Genomic DNA, 14,852 nt, shown 5'->3' on the forward strand with positions numbered 1-14,852 from the left:
GTCTACAGACAATCACAGACTACAAAGGGAAAACCAGCCACATTGCGAACATCAATGTCTTGCTTCCAGGCAAGCTAAACACGTTCTTTGCCCGCTTTGAGGATAACACAGTGCCACCGACACAGCCCGCTACCAAGGGCTGTGGACTCTCCTTCTCCGGTGATGACGTAAGACATTTAAGCGTGTTAACCCTCGGAAGGCTGCCGGCCCAGACAGCATTCCTAGCCGCGTCCTCAGATTATGCACAGACCAGCTGGCTGGAGTGTTTACGGACCTATTCAATCTCTCCCTATCCCAGTCTGCTGTCCCCACTTGCTTCAAGATGTCCACCATTGTTCCTGTACCCAAGAAAGCAAAGGTAACTGAACTAAATTACTATCGCCCTGTAGTACTTACTTCTGTCATCATAAAGTGCTTTGAGAGGCTAGTTAAGGATCATATCACCTCTACCTTACCTGACACCCTAGACCCACTTTAATTTGCTTACCGCCCCAATAGATCCACAGATGATGCAATCGCCATCACACTGCCCTATCCCATCTGGACAAGAGGAATACCTATGTAAGAATGCTGTTCATTGACTATAGCTCAGCATTCAACACCATAGTACCCTCCAAGCTCATCATTAAGCTCGGGGCCCTTGGTCTGAACGCTTCCATGTGTAACTGGGTCCTGGACTTCCTGATGTGCCGCCACCAGGAGGTGAAGGTAGGAAACAACACCTCTACTTCGATGATCCTCAACACAGGGCCCCACAAGGGTGCGTGCTCAGCCCCCTCCTGTACTTCCTGTTTACCCATGACTGCGTGGCCACGCACGCCTCCAACTCAATCATCAAGTTTGCAGATGACACAACAGTAGTAGGCCTGATTACAAGACAGTCTACACAGGGAGGAGGTGAGGGCCCTGGTAGAGTGGTGCCAGGAAAATAACCTCTCACTCAATGTCAATTAAACAAAGGAGCTGATCGTGGACTTCAGGAAACAGCAGAGGGATCACGCCCGTATCCACATTGACGGGACAGCAGTGGAGAAGGTGGAAAGCTTCAAGTTCCTCCATCAAGGACATCAACCACCCGAGCCACGGGCTATTCACCCCGCTATCATCCAGAAGGCGAGGTCAGTTCAGGTGCATCAAAGCTGGGACCGAGAGACTGAAAAACGGCATCTATCTCAAGGTCATCAGACTGTTAAATAGCCATCACTAGCTGGGTTCCACCCAGTTACGCAACCCTGCACCTTAGAGGCTGCTGCCCTATATACAGTGGGGAGAACAAGTATTTGATACATTGCCGATTTTGCAGGTTTTACTACTTACAAAGCATGTAGAGGACTGTAATTTTTTATCATCGGTACACTTCAACTGTGAGAGACGGAATCTAAAACAAAAATCCAGAAAATCACATTGTATGATTTTTAAGTAATTAATTTGCATTTTATTGCATGACATAAGTATTTGATCACCTAACAACTAGTAAGAATTCCGGCTCTCACAGACCTGTTAGTTTTTCTTTAAGAAGCCCTCCTGTTCTCCACTCATTACCTGTATTAACTGCACCTGTTTGAACTCGTTACCTGTATAAAAGACACCTGTCCACACACTCAATCAAACAGACTCCAACCTCTCCACAATGGCCAAGACCAGGGAGCTGTGTAAGGACATCAGGGATAAAATTGTAGACCTGCACAAGGCTGGGATGGGCTACAGGACAATAGGCAAGCAGCTTGGTGAGAAGGCAACAACTGTTGGCGCAATTATTAGAAAATGGAAGAAGTTCAAGATGACGGTCAATCATCCTCGGTCTGGGGCTCCATGCAAGATCTCACCTCGTGGGGCATCAATGATCATGAGGAAGGTGAGGGATCAGCCTAGAACTACATGGCAGGACCTGGTCAATGACCTGAAGAGAGCTGGGACCACAGTCTCAAAGAAAACCATTAGTAACACACTACGCTGTCATGGATTAAAATCCTGCAGCGCACGCAAGGTCCCCCTGCTCAAGCCAGCGCATGTCCAGGCCCGTCTGAAGTTTGCCAATGACCAACTGGATGATCCAGAGGAGGAATGGGAGAAGGTCATGTGGTCTGATGAGACCAAAATAGAGATTTTCGGTCTAAACTCCACTCGCTGTGTTTGGAGGAAGAAGAAGGATGAGTACAACCCCAAGAACACCATCCCAACCGTGAAGTATGGAGGTGGAAACATCATTCTTTGGGGATGTTTTCTGCAAAGGGGACAGGACGACTGCACCGTATTGAGGGGAGGATGGATGGGGCCATGTATCGCGAGATCTTGGCCAACAACCTCCTTCCCTCAGTAAGAGCATTGAAGATGGGTCGTGGCTGGGTCTTCCAGCATGACAACGACCCGAAACACACAGCCAGGGCAACCAAGGAGTGGCTCCGTAAGAAGCATCTCAAGGTCCTGGAGTGGCCTAGCCAGTCTCCAGACCTGAACCCAATAGAAAATCTTTGGAGGGAGCTGAAAGTCCGTATTGCCCAGCGACAGCCCCGAAACCTGAAGGATCTGGAGAAGGTCTGTATGGAGGAGTGGGCCAAAATCCCTGCTGCAGTGTGTGCAAACCTGGTCAAGAACTACAGGAAACGTATGATCTCTGTAATTGCAAACAAAGGTTTCTGTACCAAATATTAAGTTCTGCTTTTCTGATGTATCAAATACTTATGTCATGCAATAAAATGCAAATTAATTACTTAAAAATCATACAATGTCATTTTCTGGATTTTAGATTCCGTCTCTCACAGTTGAAGTGTACCTATGATAAAAATGACAGACCTCTATATGCTTTGTAAGTAGTAAAACCTGCAAAATCGACAGTGTATCAAATACTTGTTCTCCCCACTGTACATAGACTTGGAACCACTGGCCATTTTAATAGGGGAAGACCAGTCACTTTAATAATGTTAAAATCATGTTCACATACAGCTTTACTCATCGCATATGTATATTTTGAATTCTATTCTACTGTATTTTAGTCAAGGATGGGGCAGAGCCAAGCACGCACTAACGAGATCCTATAGGCGTGTTCTAGCACATATTTGCATATTTCCGTTAGAGAAAGGGGGATACCTAGTCAGTTGTACACCTGAATGCATTCAACTGAAATGTGTCATTTTCATTTAACCCAACCCCTCTGCTGCCTTAACTGACATCCAAAGCCTACTCTGACATGCGTGTGTGCAAGAACTCAATTCGCCTCCTTCTAAACAACAGTATTGTTTTTTTATTTGGCAAAGGGTAAAATCTACATGACTTAGTCCACTCTGTTCGTAACATATTCTAGTTTTGGGAACAGAAAACAGGATTGAGATCAAACGTTTAATTCATGAGAAAATTTGCGTAATGTTAGCCAAAATCCAACTTCTCCATCAGCCGGTCATTGGTCTTCCTCTCATTACCATATTTGGCAGTGAGTGGAAACGCCAAGCAGATGCTTCACACTTATACATCCAATGAAATATCTGGCTCATTGTTCTGTGGCATTATCATGTCTAGCTAACCAGTTGAACCTCTTAGGTCAAACAGCAATTTTGAAACCCGATTTTACAGTATGTGTATTTGTGGGAGACATTTTTCTAAATAGCCTAATTTTCATGCCACAGTTTTTCTATCTATAATGAGTTATTAAAATGTTGTCTGATGCTACAGATACACACATACATCAAGTTACCAGTATGCATGTTGATATATCAAATAAACAGAACACATAGATGTATTTGTAACTTCTTTATTGTTTTGAAAATGCCCTTGCAGGCACTGTGTGAGGTACAGTTTCAGTTGCACTGTTGTCCTTTTAGCTTTTGGGGGGGGAATGTGGCTATACTGAATGTGGCTTTGATGAAGGCACGACCTCCCAAAACTATTACAACAATCCTGAAGCACAATCTGGGAAAGAGAGAAGTGCAGCTTTAACTGTCAGACCAGTAGATTATCATTGTAAAGTTTGGACAACTCCGCTTCCATCATCAGTTATAATGCAGAGTATACATAGTCTAATTGGTATTGTTAACACAAGATATTTATTAAAATAAAATATGGAAAACTCTAAACTTAAAGGGAAAATCCACTCAAACTATTTGGGTATTTTTTTCTTTAGTCCACTGTTAATACAGCATCATCATGATTATGTGTACTAATGAAAAAAAGATCCCTTTTAAAAGGTAGGTTGGCAAAAAGTAAACAGTACTTTGGTGAATGTCATCTGAGTTCACAGTGGCATTGATTAAACATTGTAATTAAACCTATACGTGGGGGGGGGGGGTGCTACAATATGAAACATTTCACATCTGAGAAATTAAATGCAAGAAAGATTTGAGAGGGAGAGGATGTAAGGAAATACTGACATTTCTTGCATATTTCCAACTGGGAGTTTTTTTCCTACAGTAAATATCTGCAAAAATGATTGACACTGCCATCAGCAGTTCCTACATTTGCAGATACAGATGTGCAAAGAGCAACAATCATTCACAAAAACACCAGGATTTTTTCAACCCTACACTGGTGAAGAAATAAGCATCAAATAAATGCTGGTGAGAAAGTTAACAGTGCAGATTTTAGGATTAGGAATACACTCATGTGGTGATACTTCAGTAATTATAAAACAAAACAAAAACAAAGAGCACATTCCCAGCATTACCAGTTCTAAAAATGTACTTCCTAATGGAATATAAAAATGTTTTGAAAATGTCTCATGGATCTAACATCTGTACACGGCATCTTTGGTAGAAATAGACAAGTATGCAATCTTAATGTCTTACAGACCCAGTGAGAAACATTAGGCACAGAGCAGGATGAGAGAAGTCCGAAAATTGCTGATAATGTTGCCACAAAATCTTGTGCGCTACCTGCTGTGATTTATATTTTCTTAGGACAAACATTGCAGATAAATAGTTCTCTAGAAATATTTAAATTAGCCAGATTTATTGACAAAGCTATAAATATACTGAAAAGCATAACTATTCTGTCACAGCCTTTTAAAGATAAACTCAGCGATATGACAGATGCATAAAGTAAACAGCATAGTGGGTCAATTTCTGCAAAAACTAAGAGTGATGAAGCGAGAGGTTCAACTTCTGTTTTGGTCTCGTGGCTACCACGCTGTAAGTGTGAAGCGAACTCATACACATGCGAAGATACTGTGTGGGACTGTTAGAGTGAAGTCTTGCATCTCACTCATCTCAATATCTGCGTTGCTGCTCATGGCAATGTCATTTAGCTGAGTCGACCTTTTTAAATTGCAAAAAATGTAAAAATATTGCACGTTTTAAAATAGTGCCACAAAATGGCTTGCTCTCTCAATCAGATAACATTTTAATCTTGCACCTGATATTGGTGGGACTGTACCAAATCAAGGCATTACATTGAGGTATATTCTACATTGTGCAACACCGTTTCCGGCTATTCAGTATCTTCCTTAGAGCACAGTGCAGTACTTTGAGGTTGCTTGGATAAATATATATATTTTTAAAGTTTGTCATGAACTCCAACCCCTTTACTATGTCACTAAAGCCAAACTGGCAATACAATTTTGGCAAAAAAGGATGACAAGTCAAACGTGCACCCGTTTTCACAATTTTTACACACTCACAGTAGGATTTCCTTCATTTTCACATACTTCCTCTTTTAAAAGGGCATTAAGCTAAAGAAAATAGGTCAAAGTCCCCATCCAAACATACAGTAAGAGGCCAGTGTTAGAGACATGTGCCTGGTAGTGAGACAATTTCCTGGTTCCCAGAGGCTGCATTCCTGGGGCTGTGGAGAGGGGTAAGGCCAGTAGCGGTGTTGGGCGGACGTGGGCTGGGGTTTCTATTGGTCAGGTGGAGACAGATGGCCCGCTGTGGTTGGTCAGGTCATGTAGCGTGTGATGGCGCGCAGGGCATATAGCAGTTCTGCCTGCATCCTGGCCTCCATTAGGAGTAGGTTCACATGGACCTGGAATGGGCATGGTGGCCAGAGGATTAGCATACCATACATACTATAACACAGTGCAGTTACTTTATATAACTGGAATGGTATGAACTGCAGTATGGACAGCCATTGAGCTGTAAAATGGATATGCATTTGCAGAATGTAGCACAAGGCTATAAGAGACAAAAGACATCTCACTGAGTCGGATATGTAAACCAAGTGAGATTCTGTTGAGAGACGTTTTAATGGGGTCTGAAGGAAAAGATGCTTGTACAGACATAATTACTAACTAAAGCCTTCCCCATTTCTCTTTCTCCCAAATACAGTCAGCTGATGTTCTTAATGAGCTGCAAAATCTGGACCCTTACAAATCAGCCGGGCTAGATAATCTGGACCCTTTCTTTCTAAAACTATCTGCTGAAATTGTTGCCACCCCTATTACTAGCCTCTTCAACCTCTCTTTCGTGTCGTCTGAGATACCCAAAGATTGGAAAGCAGCTGCGGTTATCCCCCTCTTCAAAGGGGGGGACACCCTTGACCCTAACTGCTACAGACCTATATCTATCCTACCCTGCCTTTCTAAGGTCTTCGAAAGCCAAGTCAACAAACAGATTACCGACCATTTCGAATCACACCACACCTTCTCCGCTATGCAATCTGGTTTCAGAGCTGGTCATGGGTGCACCTCAGCCACGCTCAAGGTCATAAACGATATCGTAACCGCCATCGATAGGAAACAATACTGTGCAGCCGTATTCATTGACCTGGCCAAGGCTTTTGACTCTGTCAATCACCACATCCTCATTGGCAGACTCGACAGCCTTGGTTTCTCTAATGATTGCCTCGCCTGGTTCACCAACTACTTCTCTGATAGAGTTCAGTGTGTCAAATCGGAGGGTCTGTTGTCCGGGCCTCTGGCAGTCTCTATGGGGGTGCCACAGGGTTCAATTCTTGGACCGACTCTCTTCTCTGTTTACATCAATGATGTCGCTCTTGCTGCTGGTGATTCTCTGATCCACCTCTACGCAGACGACACTATTCTGTATACTTCTGGCCCTTCTTTTGACACTGTGTTAACAACCCTCCAGGCGAGCTTCAATGCCATACAACTCTCCTTCCGTGGCCTCCAACTGCTCTTAAATACAAGTAAAACCAAATGCATGCTCTTCAACCGATCGCTGCCTGCTCCGGCCCGCCTGTCCAACATCACTACTTTGGACGGCTCTGACTTAGAATATGTGGACAACTACAAATACCTAGGTGTCTGGTTAGACTGTAAACTCTCCTTCCAGACCCACATCAAACATCTCCAATCCAAAGTCAAATCTAGAATTGGCTTCCTATTCCGCAACAAAGCATCCTTTACTCATGCTGCCAAACATACCCTTGTAAAACTGACCATCCTACCAATCCTCGACTTCGGTGATGTCATTTACAAAATAGCCTCCAAAACCCTACTCAATAAATTGGATGCAGTCTATCACAGTGCCATCCGTTTTGTCACCAAAGCCCCATATACTACCCACCACTGCGACCTGTACACTCTCGTTGGCTGGCCCTCGCTTCATACTCGTCGCCAAACCCATTGGTTCCAGGTCATCTACAAGACCCTGCTAGGTAAAGTCCCCCCTTATCTCAGCTCGCTGGTCACCATAGCAGCACCTACCCGTAGCACGCGCTCCAGCAGGTATATCTCTCTAGTCACCCCCAAAACCAATTCTTCCTTTGGACGCCTCTCCTTCCAGTTCTCTGCTGCCAATGACTGGAACGAACTACAAAAATCTCTGAAACTGGAAACACCTATCTCCCTCACTAGCTTTAAGCACCAGCTGTCAGAGCAGCTCATAGATTACTGCACCTGTACATAACCCATCTACAATTTAGCCCAAACAACTACCTCTTTACCTACTGTATTTATTTATTAATTTATTTTGCTCCTTTGCACCCCATTATTTCTGTCTCTACTTTGCACTTTCTTCCAATGCAAACCAACCATTCCAGTGTTTTTTTTAGTTTTTATTTTACTTGCTGTGTTGTACTCACTTCGCCTCCATGGCCTTTTTATATTTTTATTTATTTATACATATATCTGTTTGCCTTCACCCCCCTTATCTCACCTCACTTGCTCACATTGTATATACTGTAGACTTATTTTTTTTCACTGTATTATTGACTATATGTTTGTTTTTACTCCATGTGTAACTATGTGTTGTTGTATGTGTCGAACTGCTTTGCTTTATCTTGGCCAGGTCGCAATTGTAAATGAGAACGTGTTCTCAATTTGCCTACCTGGTTAAATAAAGGTTAAATAAAAAATAAATAAAAAAACTAACTAAAGTGAATGCTGCTGTCCTCATTACGTCAGGGATGAGACATTTGTTCCAGGTTGTCTTGACCTGAGCATTAAAAACAAGACAATGACCCACTTCCACGCTGCTGGTTCTAATAATAACTCGAGCTCGTCTTTTATCTCTTTCAGCCCAGTCAGATGCCAACAGGGGGCCTCTCTGCAGAGCAACTCAAAACACAATAACAGCATGTTCCTGCGGCCAAGAGCTTCATTTCCTCCAGCTCTGCTCAATAGTCCTAGTGTACTCATGAGCCAAAGCCTCCTGCAGAAACACAATCAAACAGCATGATCCAGCCCTGCAACTGAACTCTGGCCTAGTTACAAAGACATATCAGGATTCACAAGATCCTTTTTGTGGCTGTTGACAGTGTAAAGCAAAGCGTTGTTTTTCAAAGGATACACACGTACATAAACACCATACAATTATACACTGACAAACATGAGCATCTGCAGTTTTCTAACCTTCTCGGAGTGGCGGAACTGCCTCCAGTAGCTGTCGTACATGCGACGAGTGGTCCTCTCTGGATAACACGTTACGGTCTTTATATAGACCTTCAGACTGCGTTCCAATAGCTGATTCACCTCCCCATAGTCATAGTCATCATATCTGCACAGGACATCAAGCCTGGAGCATCACTTTACGGTCTGCTATGGACTACTTCAGGGCTTCAATAAACACTTACTCACTCATTTAAATATTATCATTATCACACTAACTTGATTAATGCTAAGTGTCCACACTTGATAGTGAATGACAAATGTATGTGACAGAGAGGGCACTGATGCCTTACCTGATGCCATACATGCAGTGCACGTAGTTGAAGAGTGCACGTCGGAGCATGGTGGTGTCCACGTCCTCGTGACTGGCCATGTTGTAGTAGGTCAGGTCACACGCTGTCCGGAACTTGTCATCCAGCAGCAGCCCGATGTCTGAATACAGCCTGTTGACCAGAGAGAAACCATGGTCCTCCCACGAGTAGTCCTACAGACAGAGAGAGACAGAGAGAACGCGAGAAAGCGAGTGAAGTTGTTCAGGCATGACAGTGGAATTAAGGTTTTCCATTATCACCCACCTGTGCTCTAAAAGTTGGTGGATTGTCTTCCCCGCGTCGAGCAAAGTCCTGGTACCCGAAGGTGGCATCTTCCACAAACTGAGACACTTTGGATGTGGGCATCACCTCATCCTCCAAATCTGCAGAGTCATAATGGAGATGGATCATAATCAGTAACCACGTAATCCCTTTACTCAGTGAGAGAGAGACAACAGGAACAGGTGTGGTTGCAGTACCTCCAGAGCCCACCAGCAGGCTCTCTTTCTTCTCCTTCTCGAAGCGTGTGGCCATCTCCTCCTGCGAGGCCTCATCCTCCTCTCTCTCCTCCTGCAGCCTCTTCATTCTGTCCATCAGCGCCTCCAACTCACTGACCGAGTCTGTGGTCTGAAACACACACAACAAACCAGAACTCTATTATTATGACAATAGAGTTACACATACTTCGATTCATTTCCAACACAATCCCTACAAACACACATAATTAAATCTCACCTCAGGGCTGGTACTGCTGAGATCTCGGTCCAGGTGATGGTCGCTGGCCAGGTCACATGTACAGTAGTTGCTGATGTAGACGGCCTGGAAGCCGTTGGTGTTTTGTGTGTCAACCTGGGGGTTGATGCCACTGCCAAACACAAAGCTGGCCAGGGCATGGAAATGGGCCAATATGACCACAGCATGGACCAGCTCTGCCAAAGACCAACTGTGCTCCCCTGTCTTCACCAAGTTCTAAAGTAGAGGGGAAGAAAAAGGTTTGGTGCGAGTTACTTTGTGTGCGTATGTGGATAAAAGTCGTGTTTTTGAATAGATACAGTATGTGCAAATGTGGATAATGTACTTGAATATGTGTATGTTTTATGCATGTCTGTGTTCTAACCTGAATGTGCTCCTTGGTGATGAGCCACGGTCTGTGTGCTAGGAGCTTGTTGATCTCGTTGAGGTTCCTCAGTCTCTGAGGGACGTACTGCAGGCCCTTCAGCCAGTCCAGACACACCCCCATCCTGTAGAACTCACGCACATGCAGAGACACCAGGAAGGAACACTGATGACGCGCTGCAGCCTGGAGAGAGAAAGAGGGGAGGCTTTCATATTTCTATTATTTATAGCCTACTGGGAAAACTCTTCCCTTACTGCATATACTATATTGTTTTCTACTGTCTAAACTATTTATATTCTTGTTCTATATACTATAGGTGTCTGACTAGACTGTAAACTCTCCTTCCAGACTCGCATTAAGCATCTCCAATCTAAAATTAAATCGAGAATCGGCTTCCTATGTCGCAACAAAGCATCCTTCACTCATGCTGCCAAACATACCCTTGTAAAACTGACCATCCTACCGATCCTTCACTTCGGCGATGTCATTTACAAAATAGCCTCCAACACTCTACTCAACAAATTGGATGCAGTCTATCACAGTGTCATCCGTTTTGTCCCTAAAGCCCCATATACTACCCACCACTGCGACTTGTACGCTCTCGTTGGCTGGCCCTCGCTTCGTAGTCGTCGCCAAACCCACTGGCTCCAGGTCATCTACAAGTCTTTGCTAGGTAAAGCTCCGCCTTATCTCAGCTCACTGGTCACCATAACAACACCCACTCATAGCACGCGCTCAAGCAGGTATATCTCACTGGTCATCCCCAAAGCCAATTCCTCCTTTGGCTGCTTTTCCTTACAGTTCTCTGCTGCCAATGACTGGAACAAATTGCAAATATCACTGAAGCTGGAGACGCATATCTCCCTCACTAGCTTTAAGCACCAGCTGTCAGAGCAGCTCACAGATCACTGCACATAGCCCATCTGTAAATAGCCCATCCAACTACCTCATACCCATACTGTATTTATTTATTTATCTTGCCAGTATCTCTACTTGCGCATTCATCTTCTGCACATCTATCACTCCAGTGTTTAATTGGTATATTGTAATTGCTTCGCCACCATGGCCTATTTATTGCCTTACCTCCCCCTTATCTTACCTCATTTGCACACACTGTATATAGACTTTTTCTACTGTATGTTTGTTTATTCCATGTGTAACTCTGTTGTTGTATGTGTCAAACTGCTTTGCTTTATCTTGGCCAGGTCGCAGTTGTAAATGAGAACTTGCTCTCAACTAGCCTACCTGGTAAAATAAAGGTGACATAAAAATAAAATAAATATTCTGGGTAGTACTGTATTTAACAGTCCTGTTTCAGTTGGCATTCACCATGTAGCTGGCATGGCAGACGTATATAAAGCATACATATTTCCTGTATATGCATGATCTATACTAAATTAATATTTTATATGCATGTTGTATACTGTCAATTCTAAGCATGACTTATTTTAAACTGCACATTGATTGTTTCCACATGGTTCTTTAACAATGCATTGCATTCAGCTGTTCCTCCTGACATAACATGCTGTGTCATTAAGAGTGAGGGGGCAGACTTTGGCCTAGTTGTGGGCCACATCAGGAACTGGGTGAGTTGGAGGTGGGCTGGGAGGACCCTCTGAGATGGCTGCATAACAAAGCTCCACAGATGGAGGTGTTGAGTGGCCAGTATGCCTAAGCGCGCGCACACCTCTCCCTCTCCCTCCGGGGAATCTCAGCACTGAGACGAAAGTTTAAACACCATAAAGAAAAATATAATGCGTCACGTCGGGACAGCTATTGGATGTTAGGGAAATGGGTGAATATGGAGATGATATAAAATCAGTAGAAGATGTGTTAGGTAGGTCTCCTGAGCAGGGAGGGAGAATCTAAGAGGACGTGTCTATGCAGGAGACATCCCCCTCGGCTTAGCTTGACCTTTGACCCATCCTGTATCATGCAGCTTCAGGTAGAAGTTGCCTGTAGGATCAGCTTACCTTACCTATATACTAACCTCAACCATTGCAGGGAACAATGGCTGCGTCTGAAATGGCACACTATATACAGTACACTTCTTTTGACGAGTTCCCAGGGCTCTGGTCAAAAGTAGTGCTCTATATAGGGAACTATGATGCAATTTTAGACACACCCAATGATAATCTGTTGTTCATCCTACTCCAGTGTTTACCATGATGGCGATGAAGTGTCGGCAGTGGAGAGGCAAGGGGCCGTCCATCCTCAGCAGGTAGAACTGGCTGTGCAGGAAGGACTCCAGGTAGTGGGGGTGCAGTCCCATCACCTGGGTCAGGTGGTCCACATGGCCCGACGGAGAGTAGGCCTCGGCTAGGAGCTGCTCTGTGAGGGGGTCCACTTGGGACGCCTCCACAATCTGGAACCAGGAAGGAGGGATAGGGGGAAGGGGTCCGGCAGGACAGGGAAGAGAGAGGTTTCAGTTTGGCAGTGTGTATTGAAATCGTGTTACAGTAAAAATGCTGCTGCTGTAATCTAAAATATGGTTTACACCTAAATTCGAGGCTAGGAGAAGATAAAAGGTGGAAAGAAAGACAAAGGGGAAAAAGGTCTAGAGATTAAACAAAGGTGACAGAAAACGAGAGTGTAAGCAGGACAGGGGGAAATATAGCTAAAAGACAGAACGAAAGCATTTTCTCACCTCTTCCTTTGGAATGAAGGCACTGGGTCCACTGGAGAAGGGGCGCGGCACTCTGACTCCTTTTTCCTGAGATGAGACAAGAGCGGTAGATAAGGAAACTGGGTTAGCTAAGGAACTATAGTACACAAGGAACTTAGATGTACAACCCCACTTAAAGCACAACTTAAATGAACTCAGCCATGTTGGGAAACAAAGAAAAAAAACTTAAATTAAGTGAAAAAGAGGGCATGTACAGTGCCTTCGGGAAAGTATTCAGACCCCTTGACTTTTTCCACATTGTATCAATTTTAGAATATGGGCTTATGTAACAATTGTTTTCCCCCCTTCAATCTACACACAATACCCCATAATGACAAAGAAAAAATGGGTTTAGAATTTTTTGCAAATTAATTAAAAATAACAAAACTGAAATATTGCATTGACATAAGTATTCAGACCCTTTACTCAGTAGTTTGTTGAAGCACCTTTGGCAGCGATTACAACCTCAAGTCTTCTTGGATAGGATGCTACAAGCTTAGCACACCTGTATTTGGGGAGTTTCTCGCATTCTTCTCTGCAGATCCTCTCAAGCTCTGTCAGGTTGGCTGGGGAGCATCTCTGCACAGCTATTTTCAGGTCTCTCCAGATATGTTCGATCGGGTTCAAATCCGTGCTCTGGCTGGGCCACTCAAGGACATTGAGACTTGTCCCGAAGCCACTACCGCGTTGTCTTGGCTGTGTGCTTAGGGTCATTGTCCTGTTGGAAGGTGAACCTTCTCCCCAATCTGAGGTCCTGAGCAGGTTGTCATCAAGGATCTCTGTACTTCTTTCCCTCGATCCTGACTAGTCTCCCAGTTTCTGCCGCTGAATGAAAAACATCCCCACAGCATGATGCTGCCAGCACCATGCTTCACTGTAGGGATGGTGCCAGGTTTCCTCGTGACGTGACGCCAAAGAGTTAAATCTTGGTTTCATCAGACGAGAGAATCTTGTTTCTCGTGGGAGTCCTTTAGGTGCTTTTTGGCAAACTCCAAGCAAGCCATCGTGTGCCTTTTGTCTGGCCATTCTACCATAAATACCTAATTGGTGGATTGCTGCAGAGATGGTTGTCCTTCTGGAAGGTTCTCCCATCTCCACAGAGGAACTCTGAAGCGCTGTCAGAGTGACCATCGGCTTCTTGGTCACGTCCCTGACCAAGGCCCTTCTTCCCCGATTGCTCAGTTTTGGCTCCAGGAAGAGTCTTGATGGTTCCAGACAACTTCTTCCATTTAAGAATGATGGAGGCCACTGTTCTTGGGGACCTTCAATGCTGCAGAAATGTTTTGGTACTCTTCCCCAGATTTGTGCCTCGACACAATCCTGTTTCTGAGCTAGGACAATTCCTTCGACCTCATGGCTTTGTTTTTGCTCTGACATGCATTGTCAACTGTGGGACCTTATATATTCCAAATCATGTCCAATCAATAGAAATTACTACAGGTGGAATCCAATCAAGTTGGAGAAACATCAAGGATGATCAATGGAAACAGGATGCACCTGAGCTCAATTTCAAGTCTCATGTCAAAGGATCTGAATGCTTATGTAAATAAGGTATTTATTGTTATTTTGTAAATGTGCAAAAATGTCTAACCTGTTTTCGCTTTGTCATTATGGAGTACTGCATGTAGATTGCTGAGAAAAACATTTAATTGAAGCAATTTTAGAATTAGGCTGTAATGTAACAAAATGTGGAAAAAGGGAAGTGGTCTGAATACTTTCCGAATGCACTTTATAGAAGTGAGATTTGATATGTAAATGGAGAGCAGGTAAATCCAGCGGGTAAGAGCATTGACCCAGTAACCGAAAGTACACTGACTCAAATCGCTGAGCCGACTAAGTGAAAGATCTAACGATGTGCCCTTGAACAAGGCATCTAACCCTAATTGCTCCTGTAAGTCGCTCTGGATAAGAATGTCTGCTAAGTGACTAAAATGTAACAGCCAGGCCTTTGTGCATCAATCCGTTTGCTCAGAGGTAAAGTAACCC

General features: G+C 44.0%; 1 protein-coding gene across 3 annotated transcripts in view; it reads right to left on the reverse strand.

The window, feature by feature from the left end:
- Positions 1 to 3,729: 3,729 nt before the first annotated feature.
- LOC129816447 (sestrin-3-like) overlaps positions 3,730 to 14,852 on the reverse strand; it is a 29,112-nt gene continuing 17,989 nt past the window's right edge. For 2 of the 3 annotated variants that reach the window (XM_055870971.1, XM_055870953.1), the window contains 8 exons: positions 12,849 to 12,914; positions 12,366 to 12,566; positions 10,202 to 10,384; positions 9,820 to 10,053; positions 9,349 to 9,711; positions 9,067 to 9,257; positions 8,738 to 8,882; positions 3,730 to 5,949 (listed from right to left, as the gene is read on the reverse strand). In XM_055870971.1, the coding sequence (XP_055726946.1) occupies positions 5,863 to 5,949; positions 8,738 to 8,882; positions 9,067 to 9,257; positions 9,349 to 9,711; positions 9,820 to 10,053; positions 10,202 to 10,384; positions 12,366 to 12,473 (1,311 nt within the window). In that variant the 5' untranslated portion in view covers positions 12,474 to 12,566; positions 12,849 to 12,914 and the 3' untranslated portion in view covers positions 3,730 to 5,862. The remainder of the gene's footprint in view (positions 5,950 to 8,737; positions 8,883 to 9,066; positions 9,258 to 9,348; positions 9,712 to 9,819; positions 10,054 to 10,201; positions 10,385 to 12,365; positions 12,567 to 12,848; positions 12,915 to 14,852) is intronic. The other variant, XM_055870962.1, reaches the window with a different exon arrangement.

Source organism: Salvelinus fontinalis, chromosome 2 (assembly GCF_029448725.1).
Source record: "Salvelinus fontinalis isolate EN_2023a chromosome 2, ASM2944872v1, whole genome shotgun sequence".
Lineage (NCBI taxonomy): Eukaryota > Metazoa > Chordata > Actinopteri > Salmoniformes > Salmonidae > Salvelinus > Salvelinus fontinalis.